Source organism: Callorhinchus milii, unplaced genomic scaffold (genome assembly GCF_018977255.1).
Source record: "Callorhinchus milii isolate IMCB2004 unplaced genomic scaffold, IMCB_Cmil_1.0 Scaffold19, whole genome shotgun sequence".
In the NCBI taxonomy this organism is placed as follows: domain Eukaryota; kingdom Metazoa; phylum Chordata; class Chondrichthyes; order Chimaeriformes; family Callorhinchidae; genus Callorhinchus; species Callorhinchus milii.
Window position 1 is genome coordinate 4,405,706 of NW_024704760.1, and position 21,757 is coordinate 4,427,462.

A 21,757-nucleotide genomic window follows, 5' to 3' on the forward strand; every position below is an offset into this window, starting at 1 on the left:
ACAAAATTGTAAACTCTCGTTGTTTCAAGGTAACTTTAGAACAAATCCCATACTAAGAGCATCTGTGCTGGGCTGTTTGTTGTGCTTGTAGACAATATTACATACAAAATATTTTGTTCTAACCCAATCCATGATTGTCACTCCTTGAGTGACCCCAGTCCATATTTCAGAGTGGAACCCCCATCAGTAAAGGAAAATGTTTGGCTGACTACAATCCAACTTTGACCTTAGAGTAAAACATATAAAATTGCATTACACTCACAATGCACATGTGAAACAATATGTACCCATTGTTTATCCACCCAAAGGTGGATAGATCAGCTTTGTACTTCAATTCTTAATAACGCTCCCCTTTAGGGTCATGGTTAAGTTACCCTCATGGTTTGGTTGAGCCCGGGTCACTGAATTTACATCGAGCAGTGCATATACCCCATTTAAAAATAAACTAAAGGAAATAGTTAACTCCCCAAAATGGGTCACACAAGCTATAAAGAAAGCGCCATTGGATGCAGCAAACAATGAAACATCACAGTTTCTATTGATCTTTCAAATGATTGCCAAAAGGAGTTTCTGCGTCTATATATATATATATAAACCATTTAGACCGTAGAAAGAATTAATCTGTAAACTTCAAAAGACATAACAGACAATTTCCAAAAGGTACCGACGTCATCAAAATACAAAGTGTTCAAACCACTTCATCCTCAAATTGGTCCCAGATTTCCTACTCACTACTATATTCTCCAGCCATTAGCTGGTTTCACTCCTCCAAATAACCATTTGTTTATGACACTGTGTGATACGGATCTTCCTTGCAACTTCCTACAAAGCGGTCTGTTGCAACTTTCTTCATCGCTCTGTCTTCTTGAAAGAAATGTAGTTATGGACTTTTTTTTTTTGGTCAACCTTCTTGGTCACTCAACAACGTCTTTCCGCTATTCAAGTGAGAGTCGTGTTTGGAGATCATTCATAATTGAGTACATAAAACGTCTTAAGATGTTCTGCCATTTCCACGTCGTTTGACAACAGCAGATGAGCAGCCAATACATTTGCACTTACAAGCCACGCTTCCCGGCAAGTCTAGGTATCCCGTAAGTTTCCTCTCTCAGATTTGTGTGTGAACACTAAGGCCTGGAGGTGTGTACGGAGGCGGGGCTGGGTTGGGCTTGATGCTTCGAGTTTTCATATAGGATATAAACTGGTCGGGGATCTCAGCCAGAACGTCCTTGGCCAGTCGAGCCATACTGAGCACGTGATTTCCCGTGCGGTCAATATAATCACGGAACGGCACAAACTGGAAAGAAAGAATATTCCAAGGTATATATTTATATATATATATACACACACACACATACAAAATACACAATCACTACACTTTACAGTATAATAATATAATTATAATATAATAATAATCTTTGCATTACGTCTTCGAGATGTCTCAAAGCGCTTCACAGAATATACTGTAAAGTGAATTTTGTGGGCAAAACGCAGCAGCCAATTGTGCACAGCAGTGTCCCACAAACAACCATGGATTGAGTGATCAATTTAAAAAATGTTTTTGAAGGAATTATTACCCCCGGAGAAGTGATCCGCCAATCGACTAACAACCGGATTCCTACTTACTGCTAGGTTAACAGAGGCGTGTGGAGTAAGGTATATCCTGTGAAGCACTTTGAGACATCTCAATGATATGATAAGGCGCTATATCAAAATGTAAGGATTATTATTATTATATTATGGAGTGGAAAAAAGCGGGTATTGAAATCAAGCTTTTCCCAGTTTAAGCAAAATTATTCTCTAGGTTTATTCTATTTTCTTAACATTTCAGAGTGCCAGAATTTGGGCAAACTGTTGAATTCAGTCTTGACTTTGAAACCCATTTCCTGTAGCTTTTAAAAGAACACACTGGCTTCAAAATTAAGGCTGTCTTTAAGAAACTGTCAAAAATTCTGGATACTCTAAAAGGCTACATAAATAGAATAAATTAGAGCCCAGTGGAAATTTACTATTTAATGTCTCACTATTCATGAACAGTACTGCAGCAACAACAACTTGAAGTTGGAGTCCCTTTTCCGTGTGCATTTGTGCACAACTCACACGCACAACGTGATGTTCTGTCACTGCACACACATACCTGCACAATATCTCTCTCTGCAAGTCTCCCTCGTGAAGATACCCTGATGTCATCTCCATCCAGCTCCACCATTGCTGCAAGCAAACACAATAAACTGTGCTGTAAATCCTCGGCATCTTATTGCACACGCAGTGTCAAGGGCGGGTATCTAATCTGAAGCAAGAGAGTGTAGCTATTTTTATCATGCCCACACCGTGTAAGAGCACAAGAAGAATGAACCATAAGTTGGGTAAATTGTGGATTTTTCCCCTTAATTCCCTACACATCAGTCCGTCATAAGACTGGGGGATGATCAATGACTACCTGGTTAATAGAAATCAGGAATTACATAATTAATGGGATCAGGGTTTATATGGTTAATGAGAAATTTGTTCCTGGGGAAAGAGTCCAAAATCCTCCTCGTAGGCACAGAACGTGTTTGCAGATGGAATCAAACGTGTGAGTGAATCCACCTTAAACGGCTCCCATTTTCGTGCATTCTGAAATATTTCAATAAAAATGTCCTAAATGCTACTCACCATCAAATTCCGCTTGTCCAACTCCCACAATGATAATTGACATGGGCAGTTTAGCAGCCTAGAAAACAGGAAAATGTAAAATGTAAAAAAAAAAAGGATTTCAGAAGTAGAGCCTTTTTCTCCCATTTCAGCTGATCGTGTCTTTAGGAGGAATATTCAGGTTAGATCCAACATAACCAACTAGATAAGCTCTCTCTGCCTTCATCCTAACATTAGCCTACAGTGCATGATGATGACATTTTCGCTTCCAACACCAACCATCCTTATAATAAGATAATAATTCTTTGATATAGAATCTTATCATATGATTGAGACCTCTCAAAGTACTTCACTGGATTTACTGTGAAGTGCGGTGCAGTGGCTGTGTTTTTTTCAGGTCCACCTGAGCAGGCAGACAAATCTCAGTCTAGTACCTCATCCAGAGGATGGCATCTCCAGCAATGCATTGGCGTTTCAGTCTGGTCTGCGAGCTTGAACCCACAATCTTCTGACTCAAAGATATGAGAATGCTGCCGAATGAGGCAGACTGACACCTAACGGCCTGTCTGAGTAAGATTGCCAAATTAGCGGAGTTTTATGTTTATGATTCACCCTCATTAGGAAATCGGTCGAGTCTGGACAGACATATTTCTCATCAGGTCTCTTCGGTGAAAAGAGCAGCAGACATTTCGAGATAATAACCAGTATTAAAAATGGAAACCGCAAACAAAAAGCAATCTGAAAGATAGATGCTATTAAAAAGACAAACTGCCTGGTATTGCAATCTTATATATTATTCATCAGATGATGCTTATATTCTTTGCTGATATACCGGGATTAATGTATAATACTTAATAAATTATTAATCAAAAGCTCGTACAACGGTAAAAAGAATAAGCACTAACTGTTGACTAATGTGCTTTTCGGTGCCCTGTGAGATACGGATGCTCAAAGTCCTGATATAATTAAAGAATAATCAATACAATAAACTGGTAATGATATTAACTTCTGCTCTGTGACCTGTGCAAGAGCGAAGTCTGCTCCCTGGTGGGGCTGAATGTTTGGGGTTTGCTTTTAAAGTGAGGTTTCATATTCTAAAATGCTGTTGCTAGCAAATTGGGATCCAAATTTAATTTAATAATAATAATAATAATCCTTGCATTTGATATAAGCGCTTTTTCACATGTTCCAGACATCTCAAAGCGCTTCACAGAATATACTGTAAATATACTGATTTGACCTGTGCACTCTTCAATGGATGTGAAAAGCACATCTAATTTTATGCCCTTAGCCTCGAGAATTCCCTCCCTCCAAATCCCCCAACTCTCTGAAAATAAAGCAAATATAGAGTTAATAATAATAATAAAATATGAAGTTAAAGTATATAAAAAACTTTCATGTGGTGGTAATAATAATAATAATAATCCTTGTGTTTGGATTAGCATCTTTCACAGTGGAAGGACGTCTCAAAGCCCTTTACAGGATATACGTAAAATGTAATAATAACAGTAATAATGTAGTGACTGTGTTTTGTAGGCAAATGATTCAGCCATGATAACACATGACTATATATCAAATGCAAGGATTGTTAGTATATATTAAGTGCCACCGTGTCACATGCAGAGGAACCCCCAGAAGATTGACAGGGTTGACCTTTGCTTGTTGCCCCAAGGTTGCCCATCTTATCCTCAATTTAGCAAGCGGGAGGCATCCAAGGCTATTATTGCTTAAGTGCAACACTGCCTTCCTGCTTCCTTTCAGTCCTTTTGTACAAACCTGCTGAAGAGGAAAATGAGCTGTCACACAGATCTGTGTGTCAGCTGCTCGCTCATTCATTGCTCTGTTAAGTTGCATGTTCTATTTGCTGTGGGAATCCAGACTCCACGAGCGTGTGCTATTTCCCCGCTACTTTTCAGTAGGATGTCAGGGCTCTGTGGTAGGGAAACTCGCTGGTCTTGGTGCGTTCATATCGACTGTGCTGGAAGTGGGAAGAGTCTGATTGCATTGCATTGCACTGCACCGTCAGTCTCCCAAGCCACAGCCGATCTTGTTCTCCTGCCTGGTGGAACGCATCCCATTTGGGGAACTTAAAAAGGAGTCACTATTCAAAGCGCTGCCAAGTGCAAGTGCACATTTGGATGTGAAGATCGTATCTCACGAGAGGGAATAAGTGTCCCTCAATTAAGACGTTAAATATCTGGATTTCAAGGTGTTTTCTAATACAATTTAATAACTAGCTCCTCTGGGCACCCACAGATTGACCCCTACGCACAGGCCTGGCACGTTTGAGTACGCACACCACGCCAGGTCATGCCATGAGCATGTCGTGCTGCGCTTCGAATGGGGTGAAGATAGCAGCTGCAGCCTAAGTGGTCACTTAAGATTAATCTTGCTCGAAACGGTGATTGCCTTTGCTGCCTTATCCTGCAATGAAACGGTGGTCGATTCCAAACCTTTGAGAATTATGGTAATGCACACTGTGAAATGACGCACGTAATAATTTCGTTATCGTTCCGATGCCTTAAGTTGCGTGTGTCTGGGGCGTTTGGAGGCTTGTTACTTAAGACACGCAGCAATCCTGTGCTATCACACCTGAGATAGGAACAGTCGGCCTGGCTACCTGTGAAATGCATTCAGCGTGCGATGATTTGATTAATGACTCCGTGTCCTGAAGATGCAGAATAAAGCTCCTTTAATGATAAAACCCCAGGCAGAAAAAAAAGAGGACAAGAAGATTATCAATACAGACGGGGAGGAGATTTACATCACTCCCTAAGTGATGGCAAGGTTTAGCAGATGGCACAGCTAGGTATAGAACGTCACGTTTCCTGCCGAATCCCACAAGAGGGAAGTGGGGAGAGGATCAGTCATACTTTGAAAGCACCTTCCAAGGAATCAGCCGATTTTGTGAAGAATTATAAATGCCATGTGTTATTTCTGGCTCTTGGCCTGCCATGTTTTATCAGCTGCTTCTTTAACATGACATTGCAGCTCCTAGTTACAGGGGACAGACAGTGAGGGGGTGGCATGAGTAATGTACACACATCACAAGCTTTCTAAGGGCTGGTCAGTCACTCGACTCAGATGCAATTCTGCGTGACATTGCTGGGATTCTGCAGTGAAGGGAAGACAGAAAAAGAGGACACCTAGTCTGCTGAATGTTTACCCTGTGTTTCCTGTTGGTACAGAAACCCAACAGAGTTTAGTATCAACTAGTTCATCAAAAAAATAACGTGCGTGCGTTAACCAAATGGAATTTTGTTTCGCTAATTCTGCAAGTACTGAATATAGGTACAGGACAACATGTCATGTAGTCCTAATTAAGCTCCTGCTCTCAATTTTCGTTCCTAAATAAGTTTCACCCATAAATCACACAGTCAATTCACTTTACAATATATCCTGTGAAGCGCTTTGAGGCGTCTCGACGACATCATAAGGCACTATATCAAATGCGAGGATTATTATTATTATAAATAAATGGATCTCGATGTTCACTAAATGCCGGTTAATGTTACAATGGAGCTTCTTCTACATTATTAAATAAAAATATTGGGGTCAGGGAGGGGAAGGGAGCATTGCTAGCTCCAAAAGCTTCTAAGGAATATTTTGTTCAGAACCGGACGAGACTGAATACCTAGAATAAGTGAATGTGATGAAGATGATTCCTGATGCATTACAGAACCTCGCCTTAGGTTGAAATATCATTCAACGTAATGCATTTGGACACAGAAGAAATTCCTCTCAAGATTTATGCCTCAGGAGGGTCATTAGAAGTTGGTTACAGTCATAAATGTGGGTGTTTTTTTAAAAGAAAGATATTTGGTTGCTCTGAGTTCAAGACTGTGTATGTATTAAAGCAGCAATTTAGGAAACTCGCCTATGTAATGCAACCCATCAGGGCTGAATAATGGACATGGCAATGAAGGGATAACCTGGGGCTTTTACCGGTTTATACTCTGGGGTCAGAAGTACATTTCAGAGTGTTTTTTTTAATGGAAATTCACCTCGACTATGTTGCAGATGAATTATGATCCGACCAGCTATACCAGGTCCACCTGGAGTGGGTTAATCCACAACACTTATTCATTATTTAAACCTTAACCAGCTGGATCTATCTGTCGTCTTTTAATTTATTTATTTCATTTGGGGAAATTTTCTGTATTTATTAATAGCGTAAATCGAGTCACCCCATTTCTCCCGTACTGTGTGCTATTATACACAGCAATGAACAAATGCTAGCAGGGGTTCATTTTTTAAACTGTATTTTCAACTTCCCCTTGCTAATATTTTCAAAACAAATCATATGGATGTTTTAGTTAATGAACTTCATAATAATTACACAGAGGGTTCAATACAAAACAATACTTCTTTTTATTAAATGTTCATTCTATGACCCACTGAAACTAATACCTTCCTAATGATATCTAGAGATTTTAATTGATACATATTAAGATAACAATACCATCCCTTTCTCATCTTTATTTCAAAGCGATGGTCAAGCACACTGTTTTTTTTATTAATAACTAATATATTAATAGAATGAATAATACATGTTAACATCAATTGGCCACCTGAGGAAGTGGGAAAGGATTGCATGAGTGATATATTCTGAGAGTCAGTCGTATAATATCACTTTATACATCAGATGAAAAGACTTTGATATTAAAATTATAGCACAGAAATACTGGCGTACTATAATTATTTCGTTTCAAACTGACAAAATAAGAGGGAAACAAACTGAATAGCTAACAGTGGTTTTAGTGTCTGTGGTATTAGAGGGCACAGGGGAATGAGATGGAAAATGGGGAATAGGATGGATAGCTTCTTGGAGAAGCAAAGACCTGAAAGGAAAAACTTCCTATTGTGTCATAGAATTTCAATGGTACTTTGGGAATTTTCAGTGATGTCTATGTCTTTTTAAAAATAACTTATGTATAGCTTCTAAAGCATATTAAAATTGTAGAAGTACAAAGTTAGACTGACATTCTCTGAAACTTTCAGGATCTCGAATATATAAACTTCCAACAAAATGAAAAGTGAAACAACAATAATCCTTGCATTTGATACGTCGGGAGGATAGGCCGTGATACGGTATTGAGATTATTTGCCTTCTGGAAACTTGACAATACGTTATTGATAATAATAAAACTAATTTTCCTTGGTATTTGATGTGGCATTTTACCATGTCGTCAAAATGCTTCAAAGTGCTTCACAGCAGTTACTGCGAGTGAAGTGACTGCGTGAACGATCAACAATAACAACAAATTGCATTTATATCGCACCTTTCACATCGGGAGGATAATAAATAATAATAATAATCCTTGCATTTGATATAGCGCTTTTCACGTCGGGAGGACGTCCCAAAGTGCTTCACAGAACACACTGTAAAGTGAATTGACTGTATATTTGTGGGCGAACGCGGCAGCCAATTGCGCACAGCAATGTCCCACAAACAGTGGTAGATTGAAAATGACCAATTTTATTATTGGTTTGTTTTGGAGGGATTATTATTAGGCGTCTGAAGTAAGGAAACCTGCCCAAGGTTTCGCCCTCTGCCTGGAATTGAACCCAGGTGTCTCGCTTGCAAAGCGAGTGCTCTAACCGAGGATGTCCCAAGGCGCTGGACAGTGAAGGGTTTGCACATGAGCTGGGGGCTGAAGTCAAGATTTTCACATTTTCAGTGGTCTTACTGAAGTTTCAGACGACTTCCTTCGAATCATAGCATCTACGTATTGGGAATTTATTGAGGGGAGATAACTAGAATTGCTCCTTAAACTTTAAACGCTCTTAATTATACAGCCAATCTGTAATTGTCTGACAGAGCTTGACGCAACCTACCAGGGTCCTGACTGACTTGTACTTCCTCACTGCTCATTATACTTACAAGTTTCCAACTGGGACCAATGGAGCCAGTTATTTAGGGGATTGAAATTCTGCGTAAAACCACCCTCACCAACTTAACAAGTGAAATGAAATGCTGCAGCCTCTTCCTGTAAGCTTCAAGGTATCACAGCTCAGCGTGAAATAATCTGAAGCGAAAACGCTAATTTTAGTGCAAGAGATTGTGGTATACTGACAGTGGATTTACGAATCTCTGTCCACTGGGCTTCGAAAGCTCGAGGAAATCTCAGCACCGACATTCGAACCACATGCACAACAGCTTCGTTTCGCTTTTATTTTAATTCCGGAAACATTTAGAACTAAAAAAAAGATTATTTCAATGCCTTCTAGGGGAATTTTTGTAGGCGAACATGGTAGCCAATTTGCGCACAGCAAAATCCTACAAACAGCCGTGAGGTGACATAGCAATTTATCTGAAGAATAGGGATAACCAGGACACCAAGAGCATTCCCAAATTTGTTCAGATTGGCTTCCATCAGCTCTACGGGATATTATACCTGTGCACCTCAATCCTGCCTTTGTACAGCTGGAGTGATTTTACACTCACTGTCTAACAAACACGTGTTGTTGCAAATAATGATCTCAATATTATAGCTTTACACTGGGATTTCCCACTATCATTTCCATTGTCTTTTGCCTTCCCGGGGGAAAAAAAAATCGGTACTTTTAGGGATCGTCGTGCAATGAACCCTGAGACTCCCCACCAACAGACTCGCTTTAATCCCCTTTGCTGTACGCGTTCCTGTCCAGTAAACAAATCTTGAGGTATCGATCAAATTAAAAGCGTAATGTGATCTGAAGCTTTTGGAAGAAAAAAAACACGAATCCAGATTGCGCAAAGCGAGGAACGATCGACGTCATGGAAAGAGATTTAACTTTAATTCGGAACAGCAGCCCTGCAACCCTCCTTCGCCACACTCACAGGCAACGAACGGCAGAGAAGGTTGCCTTAGCAACTGTGATAAAATTATCGCATTCAAAAGACATATTGGATTTTCGCTTCTGTGGGCAAACTTGCCCTGCAAATTACTTCACCCTAGTGCGGTGGCAATCTAGGCCAGCATTGGGCAACGAAGCTCAAAGTTCAAACGCAGATTGCATTCCGACAAGGGATAAATTCCGTAACAAACTATTAAGGTCCCCTTGCATGGACAAGTACTGGCATATAACTGCGTTTGAATGCTTATCTAGCATTCATGTTTATTAACTGACTCAAATCAGACAAACTGGCAGCTAGAAAGTCCAATTTGTTGTTGGCAGAATTAGACAGAATTGTCTTGTGTGATTTCCTGCTCGAGGGCAAAGGGAGTAGAGGGGAATCGGTGAGGGGATTAGGATGGTTACAGGTTCATTTGGAGTATAAACACTGACACAGACTGGCGTGGTGCTTTGCGGTCTATGTGATTCTACGTTTCTGGCACAAACTGCAGTCAATCCACTTTACAGTATATTCTGTGAAGCGCTTTGAGACGTCTCAATGACCTGATAAGGTGCTATATCAAATGCAAGGATTATTATTATTATATGTAATTCTAAGCAATGTACTCTTGCAATATTTTATATGTGTCATATATTCTACTGAGTACCACAGTCAGAATCCCTTAACTGTTTTCATACGACCTCCCCTCACACCAAAAGACAATCGGAAATTAAACCCATCAATGTAGAAGCTGATATGGTTTGATCTGCACTACAGCAGAAAATGAATCAGTCAGTCACGGCTGGATGGGTAGTTTGCCAGAGAAACCGCAAGACCAATCATTTCAAATATCACGAACGCAGCATCTGTTTATCCCCGCACTGTGTGTACAGCCCTCGCTCACTGAGGTCACTTTTTTTTTATTATTATTATTGTTTCAAAAGCCACTTGGCGATGTTAATGTGTTTCTATATACCCTCGTTTTTTTTTTAAAAAAAGGTAGACAGCCAAAGCTATTCCCCTGAAGCACATCTCGAGAATTTTCTAAAATTAGTTCTGGGCTGGTGATTCAGCAGCATTTAGCATTCAATAATGATGGTAGATTACACGGCTGACTCCTATCTCACTTATTCCCAGGGCCAATGTCATTTAACGAACGATATTCTTTTTTCTCGAAGACCAAAATGACTTGGGCTTTGACAGGCTTCGATAACAACGTTGCTGAATTGTCATCAGCGAATGGAGGAGTGTAAGACTTGAGAATCTCTTTTTTTACACTTGACTGCTTCAGCTATTAGTCAGTTGATGAACACCTCCCTTCTCCCCCTCACCCTCTGAAAGATGAACTAAGATTCCAAATTCAAAGCGTTCTCGCCTCCGAGTCTGAAGGTTGTGGGTTCGTGCCCCACCTTGGGACTTTTAAATGATCGGATCTAACACGACGCCCCATCGCAAAGGTGGTGTATTGTCAAAAGCGCTGTCCTTCAAATGAGATATTAGATCGAGAACCCGTCTGCCTATTCAGGTGGACTATAAAGATCGCCCGGCACTATTCGAAGAAGAGAAGGGTGTTTCCCACCCTGGCCTCCCGTCTGACAATCCTCCAGATAAAATGGGTCATTTACTCCATGGCTGTTTGTGAGACCGTCGCTCAGCCCAAATTGGCTGGAGCGTTTTTAGGAAAGTGAAAATGAATTTGAGGTATAATAATGCTGGACTGTTTCTTTACTGGGGCATTTATTATATGAGCTGACAATTGCTTAGAGCCATGCTGTAAATATTACAAATACTCCTTCCTCGCATTGCAGCGTTCTGCCCTGTAGGATTGGCTCGTCTTATTCCTGACAAGCGAAGCCTTTGACTATGATTCACAGTGACTGTCATAGCACGACCGAACATATCGGCATTCGGGTTCTTTTTATTTTAAGCGCGAGAAACTAAAATTAAGAGCAAAGCTGCTCCTTTCCTTACAAAAAAATCATGAATCTGAACGTCACTGTGAAAGGAAAGAGAATTTAGTGATAAACTTCTGATTAAGTCTCAAGTGAGTTTGCGTAGAGGTTATGGATGAATTCTTTCATTTCTTTTGAGGATTCCTATGTAGGTTACAATTCACCATCGACTGCCTACTGTTCAGTGTCGAGAAATTCAACTTTCCATCCAACTTATTTTCATGATATTCAACTGGCACCTCAGAGCAATACGAAACTGCACAGTTACGGAGATCTTAGGCAACGTAGGATAAAAGCCAACTCCACAGTGAATCTTTTGATATTTTAAGAGCAAAAGGAATAATCTTTGCATTCGATATTGTGCATTATTACGTTGCCGAGACATCGCAAATCACTTTGCAGCATTTACTGGAAAGTGTTGTGACTGTGCATTTTGTAGGTGAACTCAGTAGCCAATTTGCAAACAGCAATGTCCCTCAAACAGCCATCAAGTGAATCAGCCGCCTTTCGCCCACAGAAATATACAGTCAATTCACTTTATAGTATATTCTGTGAAGCGTTTTGAGATCTCTTGAAGACGTGGTAAGGTGCTATATCAAATGCAAGGATTATTATCATTAGTATTATTATTATAAACCACTGTCCTACCTCAGAGCTGAGGACAGGTGTGCAAAGAGAGTGGAAAAGAGAGAGTAAGAAAATAAGTTTAAACATTGAGGGAGGAAGAGAAATGAAGGGCTGGTTTCAAGGAACTGATGAACTGTTGTGTCTTTTTTTTGCTTCTGCCTAATTATTGTGGATACTCCGGATTTAAACACAAGAACTGGGGACGAAAAGTATTTTTGGAACAATGCTGTACTTTAGAATTAGGTGCAGTCGAAAGAGCCGTGCAGTGAGACGGAAGAACTTGAAAATAAAAGCCAGTCAAAAACGCCCTTTTTAGAGGTGGTCTTATCCAACTGTTTTGGTTGGAAGATTATTAATGTTTTACTTTAGAGGATGGCAGGCAATTGTGATGGATAAAACCCACATCCTGTTCGCTATTGGGGGAACGTTCCAACCATGGTTATTAAGAGTTTCGAGGCTGTTTGACTGGATAATTAAACTCTTGATACTGTGTTGGTCAGTTTTTTTTTGTTATAGGCAATTGCAGTGGTGTTCCCCTTCATGTCGTGCCTTGCAGAGCGCATTTATTCATTTTAATGGAGCTCTAGAGGCACTGAGCTCACTGTGCAAGTTCTCGTTTATTTCAGTTTTTTTCATAGAATGTCACGGCACAGAAGGAGGCCATTCGGCCCATCGAGTCTGTGCCGGCTCTTTGACAGAGCAAGTCACTTTCACTAGAAGGCAGGGCATCCTTTTTTTAGCGATATCGATCTCTAGGTTTCGGATGTAAACTGCGGGGCGGAGGAGGGAGAAAAAAAACAACTGGCAACAACGCAGGGGTGTGTGATTGGGTGGGGGGGGTCTTTGCTTGTGCAGCTCAGGACACTACAAAATTCAGACTCTGTCCGTTCCTTTTCTTGGACGATAGCAAACTATATAATGGTCAGCTGTGTATCCGACTTCCGGTGTGATCCCGAACAGGAACTTGCAGAATTTGGTCTCAATTTCCGACACAAACCAATTGGAGCCTAGCCGTGACTTTGCTGCTTGCGAGTGCTACACCTTTCAATCCCTCTGCCTGGCTGCAGTGAAATAACAAGCGGGTCTATTTATGAACCCAGATGTTCGATCTGTAGCAGTAGGTGACGCTCGCTTTTGACAGGCATGAGCCATGGTGGAAGAGAAAGGCACTTAAAAAAACATGCTCCTTCTCAGGCTAAATGCCCACAATAGACATCTTGAGGAATCAGGAAGTGACAGAATATAAAGTGATTTGTAAAATAAAACCAAACCTCTCTGTGCCCAAACGTTCCGGGATTAAGTAAGAAGGGAACATACTCCCTAGCTTCCTTCAAATCCCATCCCTAACACGCCTAATAATAATCCCTCCAAAACCCAAAACAATAATAAATTGGTCATTTTCAATCTACGACTGTTTGTGGGACATTGCTGTGCGCAATTGGCTGCCGCGTTCGCCCACAAATATACAGTCAATTCACTTTACAGTGTGTTCTGTGAAGCGCTTTGGGACATCCTCCCGACGTGAAAAGCGCTATATCAAATGCAAGGATTATTATTATTATTATTATTATTATCCCTAGACGCTCTTTTTCAACCATGCCTTCGGTCACCCTCTTACCCCGACCTGCCCTCCACCCCTCCAGATCCCAACCCCCCAGCTCGGGTCCAAATCCGTAACTATCCAATGCCTTGGGACGTCCTCCCGCTGTGAAAGGAGGAAGAAGTATTAAAGAAATAATGATTTTTTTTAGATAATAGGGTAGTTATCGGGACTTTTGGGGTTAAGGCTTGGGTTCCATTTCTTCAGACAAATGGAAATTGAAGTATATGTGTAAACTGCGGGTGGGATGGGTTGGGTGGGGTGACTAGTTTTGTATATTCTTAAGCATGGCAATGGGTTTCAGTGTTTATCGGTCACCGCTAAACAAATAAAATCTAGAACACCTTCGTTCTGTCAGGTGTCGGGAAGAGTTCAGTGTTAATGTTATTCTTGAATGAACAAATCTGCACTTAAAATGAATCTAAACATGCCAGACACCTACAAACCTCCCTACTGTTGACTGGCTGCGTTCTACCCACCAATTTAGGTGTCTAATAACCTCACATAATGATCGTCAGCATGGATTCTTCTCGAGACGTTCCTGCTGCGAATTGTAGTGAAAACAGGACAGCTCAAAATTAATCTGTCTGCTACTTGATGCAAACGCTGATGGCACAGCTCCAGGTACCAGCACAGACAGGGCTTAACAGTGAGGAGGTCCACTAACCTCGTGTCTGAAAATTCCTTAACAAAACAAACCACTCAGCCCTTTTGCACATTACACTTTACTGCTAACCCTTGCGCATTGTAAACGTCAGCATGTTACTGGAAAATGCTAAAACTCAGCAAGGTCTTCCGACCCACTGCTGTGTGTCCGCCCGGCTCAGTGGGTAACACTCTCGTCTCCTGGGGCAGACGGTTGTGGGTTCGAGCCCCACATCTGGACTTCGAACTCACACTTTTGAACTGACGCGGCAGTGCAATGGACATTGTAGAAAACCATCACCCTTGTGTGTGACAGAGGGTCTCGCAGGCTTGATCTCTTAGCAGCACGAGCTGTGTGTGCGGTGGACAGATGATAATAATTTGGCCACTCAGTCCACGGCTGTTTGTGGGACACCGCTGTGCGCAATTGGCTGCCGCATTTCGCCCACAAAAATTCACAGTCGCGACACTTTACCGTATATCCTGTGAAGCGCTTTGAGACGTTTCGAAGACTTGATAATGTGCTGTAGCAAATGCAAAGACTATTATTGTACTATTAGAGATAACTGGCAGAGACAACCAGATTGGAAGAGCCTTTGAGAGAGCTCGAGGTTATTGTAGGTTTTAACGCCCTCCCTCTCTCCCCCACCCCACCCCATTTTATATTGTAAGCCGGTCAACAGAGTGACAGCTCGAACAAGTTGGATCCTAATGAAATGCGACAGACTTTAACCAGTTAACCATAGGATAACCTGTTGCGTTACACAATGCAATGCAACATGTCACTGTTTGCCAGGGGCGCGAGAGAGAAAGGAAAAAAAAACCTCAGGAAAAGCACTACAAACACAAATCAAAACAATCTGAGGGACTGCTTTTGCGATGTGATTTTGCATGCAGGATCGAGGCTTCTGTTTAACATCTTCTGCGCTTGTGTGTCTTGCAGCACAAAGTGAGTGTTATAACCTCCGGATAATTACTATGACATGTTTATTGTGGGGGTGGGGGGGTGGGGGGGGGGGGCTAAAACCCTAAACCAGCCTCCAGCTTAATGTATACCAAAATAAAGGATAGCTTCAGACCATCCCAGAACAGGTGACTGTTCAAATGTTGCGTCACCCAGGCAACAATCCATTTACATTACACCGGGAGAAACTTCCTTCTCTTTACGAATAGTGTCGTGGGATGTTTATTGTCCACCTGAACAGGCAGATGAGGACCTCAGTTTAACGTCTCGACAACTGACTGTAGACCTGCTGGCAGTCCAAGGGTTAAACAAGCCACTACATAGCACGGTAAGAGTTCCTGGCGATTACATGATATTACATTAAAATGTTCTTTTTGGTGACGAGAGTGTCACATGAAAGCTGGACAGAGACCAAATAAAGAACGTCTTTCAGCCGAATTCAATTCACGCTGAATATGATCAAACGGATGAATCAGGACTTACATTAACAATGGCTTCTTTAGTCTGTGCCATGTCTGAGATGACTCCATCTGTTATAATGAGCAGAACAAAGTACTGTGAGCCGTCCTGCACTGCTGCTGCATACCTGGTGGAATGAGAGGAGGGGAGCAACGTTAGAAACGACACCGCTAAAGACAGTGTGCAGACTGCTTAACGTTTGCTAAATATCTGTCTGCTTGGACCTTTTTGTGACGGACTTTGTAACCCAGGTCATCAACCTCTTTCTGGCAGGTATCACACAAGCGCAGAACACATTCATTACATGACACACGTCCACCTTGGTTAGATGCTTGCTCGTTCTGATGGGTCTCGAAGATGAACATTTGAGGTTACAAATTTTTTTTTTTTTTGCTAATGACGTCCTAAAAATGGGAGTTGGGCTTCATGTTCCCCCCAGCACCGGAAAGAGAGATATAACTGAAGAGCGGGTTAAAAAAAAAAATGACTGAGTTAAATTCAGCGCTGGTTAGCAATCTTATAATGAGTTGAACACGCATTCTGGTGCTGAGACTGTGTGGTTGAGAACAGCTGAGTGTGGAATTGGTGGCGTAAAGCCACTGCACAGTGCTTCCACGGCTGCCTTATCTGTTCCACTGGATATAAAAAAAACGACATTACAGCAGAGTGGCATCATATGCTGTGCGGATACAATGGAGATTCAGAAGCCACTGCTAATGATTCGACAAGCTCAGGCTTTTTGGGCTTGAAGGGAGATGTCTCAGAGGAGATGTCTTATACGGGATGGGGAAAGTCCTGCAGCTTGGGTACATCCAACTGTATTGTTCTACGGAACACAACCTTTGGATATATCGAAGCAGCAGGTTTGGAGTTGCCGAAGGCAATTTCAGGATAGACACGAGGAAGTCTTTCTTGACCCAGAGGGCGACTGGCAAAGGTTATCGAGAATGGTGCTTGAAGTCAGGACGCTGAACGCATTTAAAAAAACAGCTAGATTCTGTGATGCAAAAAAACCCAGCTAAATTCTCCCCAACTCCTCCCTCTCCAGACTGCAGATCATCCAGAACTCTGCAGCCCGCGTCCTCTCCCGCACCAGGCTCCGTGACCTGTCACCCTTATCCTTAACCTCTACCCTCCCCACCCTCCATTCCTCCTGGCCCCAACCACCAGCTCGGGTACGGATCCTTGACTGTCCAGAGCCTTGGGATGTCCTCCTAACGTGAAATGTCCTCCTAACATCACCCCTGAATGGAAGAAGGCACTCAGTTCATGTACATTCAGAGGCATGAACTGAATATGCTACATGAAGGGCATTATATGAATGCAAGTTGTTGTTGCTGCTTTCTGGTTTTCCATTGACACCCAGACTTCTCATGATTGAGAAGAGCTCTGCTCTGCTCAGTCATCGGAAAATTAAAAGCAAATGAATAATGTGTGTATTTTTATTCTGAAGGTTCATTTTACGAGCGCAGACTGTGCGCCAGTGAAGATCAGTTTCCAAACAGAACCCTTTGCGTGTTCTGCAAACTCAATGAATGTTTCCGAAAAGATACTTTACAGGGCAACAGATTTTAGCTGCGTTACCGTAATAATCATAATTCGGGCCACTGTGATTTTTTGCCACGCGCGCAAGATGCTATTTGTTACTCAATAACATGCGGCAGCAAACATCTTGCTAGTTTCAATGTTAAAAGAATTCTCAAAGTGTTGGATATTTAACCGAACTTCCAATGAATTTTTTAATCTCAGCGCCTGAAAAGGTCTGAATTATCCGATCGAGATGTCCTGGATGGAGATCCAGACCCTCTTTATAATCGACGTCATTCCTTCACCTGCACAGAACAAAACGGTTGCAAAATAAAGAGGCGAGCGCGATTGTGGAAAGAGCATTAAAAAAAACAGAGCTGTTCGTTTTACCGTGCCACGTGGTTAATCACTGGTGCAAAGTTTGTAGGGCCATAAAGCTGGACTGTCTTGAGGCTCCTGTGATACGCTTCCAGAATTCCCTCAATCCCGTTGCAGTACGGATTCTCAGGGTTCCCATTCTGTAAGGTTTGCCAAGGAAGAAAAAAACACAGCCTGAGGAATTGCAATGAAAACACAGGTTCCTTATGGATCCCTTTGACACTCCTGGCACTCGTATTCCTCAGGCTTGTAAGTGCAGAGATTTTGATAGGCACAAGATATTATTACAGGATATTCCTGTTGTAACTGTTACAGTACGAGAAATATCTCACACAAAAGGAGCAGAGATTTTGCACTAAAATAGACGCCACCGTATTTTACTTAATGTCTTTGAATTTTTGTTACATATTTATTCTCAGAAGCACCCTGAGGGGTAATATTCTTTGACTTCCAGTACGTTACACCCTCTCGGCTCACTGCTTCCCTCAACGTTGTTGCTGGGGTCAGGAGCTCAGGGAATTGCATATTGCAGTCCCTGTGTTATTTTGCTGCACAACAGCAAAGACCAGTGCTTCAATGTACCACGTAATCCATCGACCATTTGGGCAATGCAGCATCTCCACACTTTAAATAGTAGGTCAAAATGTTTTACCAAAGCAAACTCGTGTGAAACTCTTCCATCAGGAGGTAGTTTAGCTCCGAAGCCCAGGGCTGGGAACATCTTATCGCTGTCGTAGTCCTGAATGATTTCACCCACAGCTTTTAGTGCCATTGCGTATGCGTTCATCTGGTACGGGTTCATGTAATGGAGCGAAGTGGACTGAGAAGGATTTCCTAATAAAAGATACAAATAAAGGCAACAATGCGGTCCAGTCCCACAGCTGATCTTTATGCCCGTTTCCTGAAACCGCGTACGGGTAATGTGCCGAGGCGGAGAGGAATTGTGTGCAGTCACACTGACCGTCTTAAAACTCAAACCAAATGGGAACCCTTTTTGTTTTGCTTGAAAGGAGTCGCCGTGAGATCCCCTCCGCCTGTTAAAGATAGCATGGCACTATTCAAAGAGAAGGGAGTTTCTCCCAGTGTCCTGACCGACGATAGCACGTAGATAAAGCTGAAAGATAAAGCTGTATACACATGGCTGCAAAAAGGACATCGCTCTGCCCAAATTGGGTGCCTTGACTGCCTACAAAATACATAGTCACTACCGCCTTACACCAATTCCTCGTGAAGCGCTCGGAGATGTTTTGCCGTTATAGACGTCTCAAATGCACAGAACGTTATTATGATTATGATTAGGTTGTTCACGTTCCTCTTGAAGGTGTTGACCTGTGTAGTGAAATTACCCCCAAATTACCTCATCTTCCAAAAGACATGGAGTTAGGGTGGTCAGGGGAAGGATATCATGCAATACCTTCACTGAAAGTTAGGATGGGTTGTTTGGCTGTGTACATGGTCACGCTCTGTCTACAATAGGAAATGACGAATAGCAATGCTCATAGGTTTACTGTCATTGCACATTAAAAACAATCAGACTGTGAAGAGAACAAGACAGGTTTCATCAAATTCAGTCACTTTTGCTTACTCCTTAATTTGAGACCTGAAGTATCTTAAAGACATTCCTATAACGGAAAGTATTTCTCTTAATCCTGATGTCAGAAAATGATCGTTCCTCTGGCTCAGTGGATTTTTTTTTCAAATGGATGGTTTAAATAATCATATTCTATAGCTCGACAGTAACGCTCTCCTTTCTAGTAAGTCAATATTATCTACCAGCAGAAGTGCGGTGATTTATACCTTTTTCAAAAAAAAAGCAGTGTATAATTATTTGCTTTCTCTGAACACTTCTAATGTTTGTCACGTTTGGAGAATTCAGTTCCTTACTTATTCAGAAATTCCAGCACTCGCACGGAATGCCTGTCAAGTTTCTATCAATCTCTATTAGAATTTTTTACGTGGATATAATTGCATCGATCTATAGGCGTTGAGGAGATTCCACGGCATCTAAAAGCTGGTTCAGAAATGACAGCGCTTCTGGAGCTGACTACCCTCCCACCCCCTCCCCGCTAAAAAAAAGGGCCACCTTTCAGACTACAGGTCACCCCTGATGTCCCTTTCTGCACATTGTGTATACACATGCCATGCGCAGGAAACATCACCGACTTTCCTTCCTGAGCATTGTGCACCTCAGGTGCCATTGACATTAATAATAATAATCCTTGCATTTGATATAGCGCTTTTCACGTCTGGAGGACGTCCCAAAGCGCTTCACAGAACACACTGTAAAGTCGTGAAGGAAGATTTTCATTGTGTTCGAGGCATTCTGATGGCAATTCCGCATGCCACACAAGTAACAATGGTATTTAAACACCTGCAAATGTCTAATTTATCGACAGGACGTCCACCAATCGTTTGATTAAAGCCATAAATCTGGAAGTTCTAAACCTCTATAGGAGCAGCAATCACAGATCAGGTAAAATGCTTTTTCTAAGTAGTTCAGAATTTACGAATGCTTCAAACACTCACCATTGGAAGCTGTGAAATCAATGGCCACTGTAAAATTGATCTGCGTCCTGCAAGATTAAACAGAAACGACACAACTGTTCAAAGGTTTAACTTTGAAATTGCAGGGACACACTTGTGACTTGTGCTAAGTGCTTGTCACGTGGCCTCAAGTGGCACAAAGGACCGTCCTACCGTTGGCAGTGAAGTTTGTCTCTTAACAGCCGGCAAAATGAAAATAATTGCATTGAAACAAAACGGATCAGTGACCCACTTACTCCTTCCCTGCCCGGGTTCCCTTGTGTAATGGTAAATACTCATCCGCTTATTAAACTGCCTATACGTCTAAGTAGGTACTCTTTTTGAATACATTCATAAGCGATGCTGTGTATTGCAAGACCATTAGCAGATGACTGCAGTAGCGGTCAATAGCAGTAGCGTCAGCTGAGCACTGCAGTCGTGTAGCCGACATACCATCTCGATTAGCGAGCAAGATGCCAGCAATTAGCCTCTTCCTCCTCCAGCTCGTGGGAACCAGCCGAGTTCACGTTTTCTTCTCGCTCCTGCACCTCTGATTCATTTTCATCTGCCGCCTCGGCGTATTTAGCGATTCAGATCAACCCTTAGCAAGCACCTCCATCATTCCCCACCTCGAGCAAAACACTTGTACCAGGTTCCCTTTGCCACATGCTTGAAGAAAGCAAATGAGGTTCAAACTATTTTGAGCAGAGTGCTTCGAGGCTGACATAAGAGATAAAGTGCCGGGTGGGTATAAAATATGCATAAGGAAATGCATCCTTGCTGACTACAAATAAAAGGCGAACAGCAGTTAGCATAAGTTTGTGCTACGGCTGGCTGGCCAGACAGGACCCCTCTCGTTCACGTGGTATTTTTTTTGCAGGTGTTCTTCGCGAAAGTACCGCCGAATCGCTCCCAGAGAAAAATAGGGTTCGAGGCGATTCACGAATGCTACCCTGGCACCGGCCTAAATCACTTTGTTTTTGTTCGAAGCACTAAATGATCTGAGCACGACTTCAAAGACTTCACTGTGCGTATAACGAACACCGTACGGTTTGAATTAGCTTGACTTCGGGAGATGTCCCGAGTGTACAAGGGATCTCACGGCAAACTGTGCATAAAATCAAACAAATGCAGAGCGTGGGCCGTCTGTTGGAGTTATAATGGAAATTGCTCAGCATGCTGAAATTGAAGAAAGCTAAACCAACTTCGAGCACCACTGAAATCACAAAGCACCTCTTTTCCCCGAGGAACCCGAATCCATTGGTTTTATGATGGCTCTTTTTTTGGGGGAGGGACGGAGGGGGTAGCAAAATGATAGTGTTGTTAAAGAAAACAATTTAAACTAACTTTTAACAAAACGCTGTGCTGCATTCTTGGGTCTGACCCCACGTTTTGTGTGGATTTTTTTTTAAAAAGAGTTCAAGCAATAAATGATTAAAGTGTAACAGTCTCATCTGTATGTTAGACTGATCTTTGCCCCTGAAACTCACATTAACTGTGTTGCTTTGGCATTATGCGTTGCTGGTGAGCTGTTGAAAATTATCTCGCAGCTCACAGGCAATTTGTGCAATTCTGTGGGATTTGAACTACCTGTGTCATGTACAAGACCGCTGTGTGAATACTAATGGGAT

General features: G+C 42.0%; 1 protein-coding gene across 1 annotated transcript in view; it reads right to left on the reverse strand.

Moving 5' to 3' along the window:
* Positions 1–1,105: 1,105 nt before the first annotated feature.
* The window catches only part of cpne5b (copine Vb), a 123,420-nt gene continuing 102,768 nt past the window's right edge, over positions 1,106–21,757 (reverse strand). Inside the window, exons 14-20 of the mRNA XM_007894272.1 lie at positions 20,130–20,176; positions 18,256–18,437; positions 17,616–17,743; positions 15,723–15,825; positions 2,653–2,710; positions 2,135–2,208; positions 1,106–1,294 (exon numbers count right to left, since the gene is read on the reverse strand). Coding sequence (XP_007892463.1) covers positions 1,106–1,294; positions 2,135–2,208; positions 2,653–2,710; positions 15,723–15,825; positions 17,616–17,743; positions 18,256–18,437; positions 20,130–20,176 — 781 coding nt within the window. The remainder of the gene's footprint in view (positions 1,295–2,134; positions 2,209–2,652; positions 2,711–15,722; positions 15,826–17,615; positions 17,744–18,255; positions 18,438–20,129; positions 20,177–21,757) is intronic.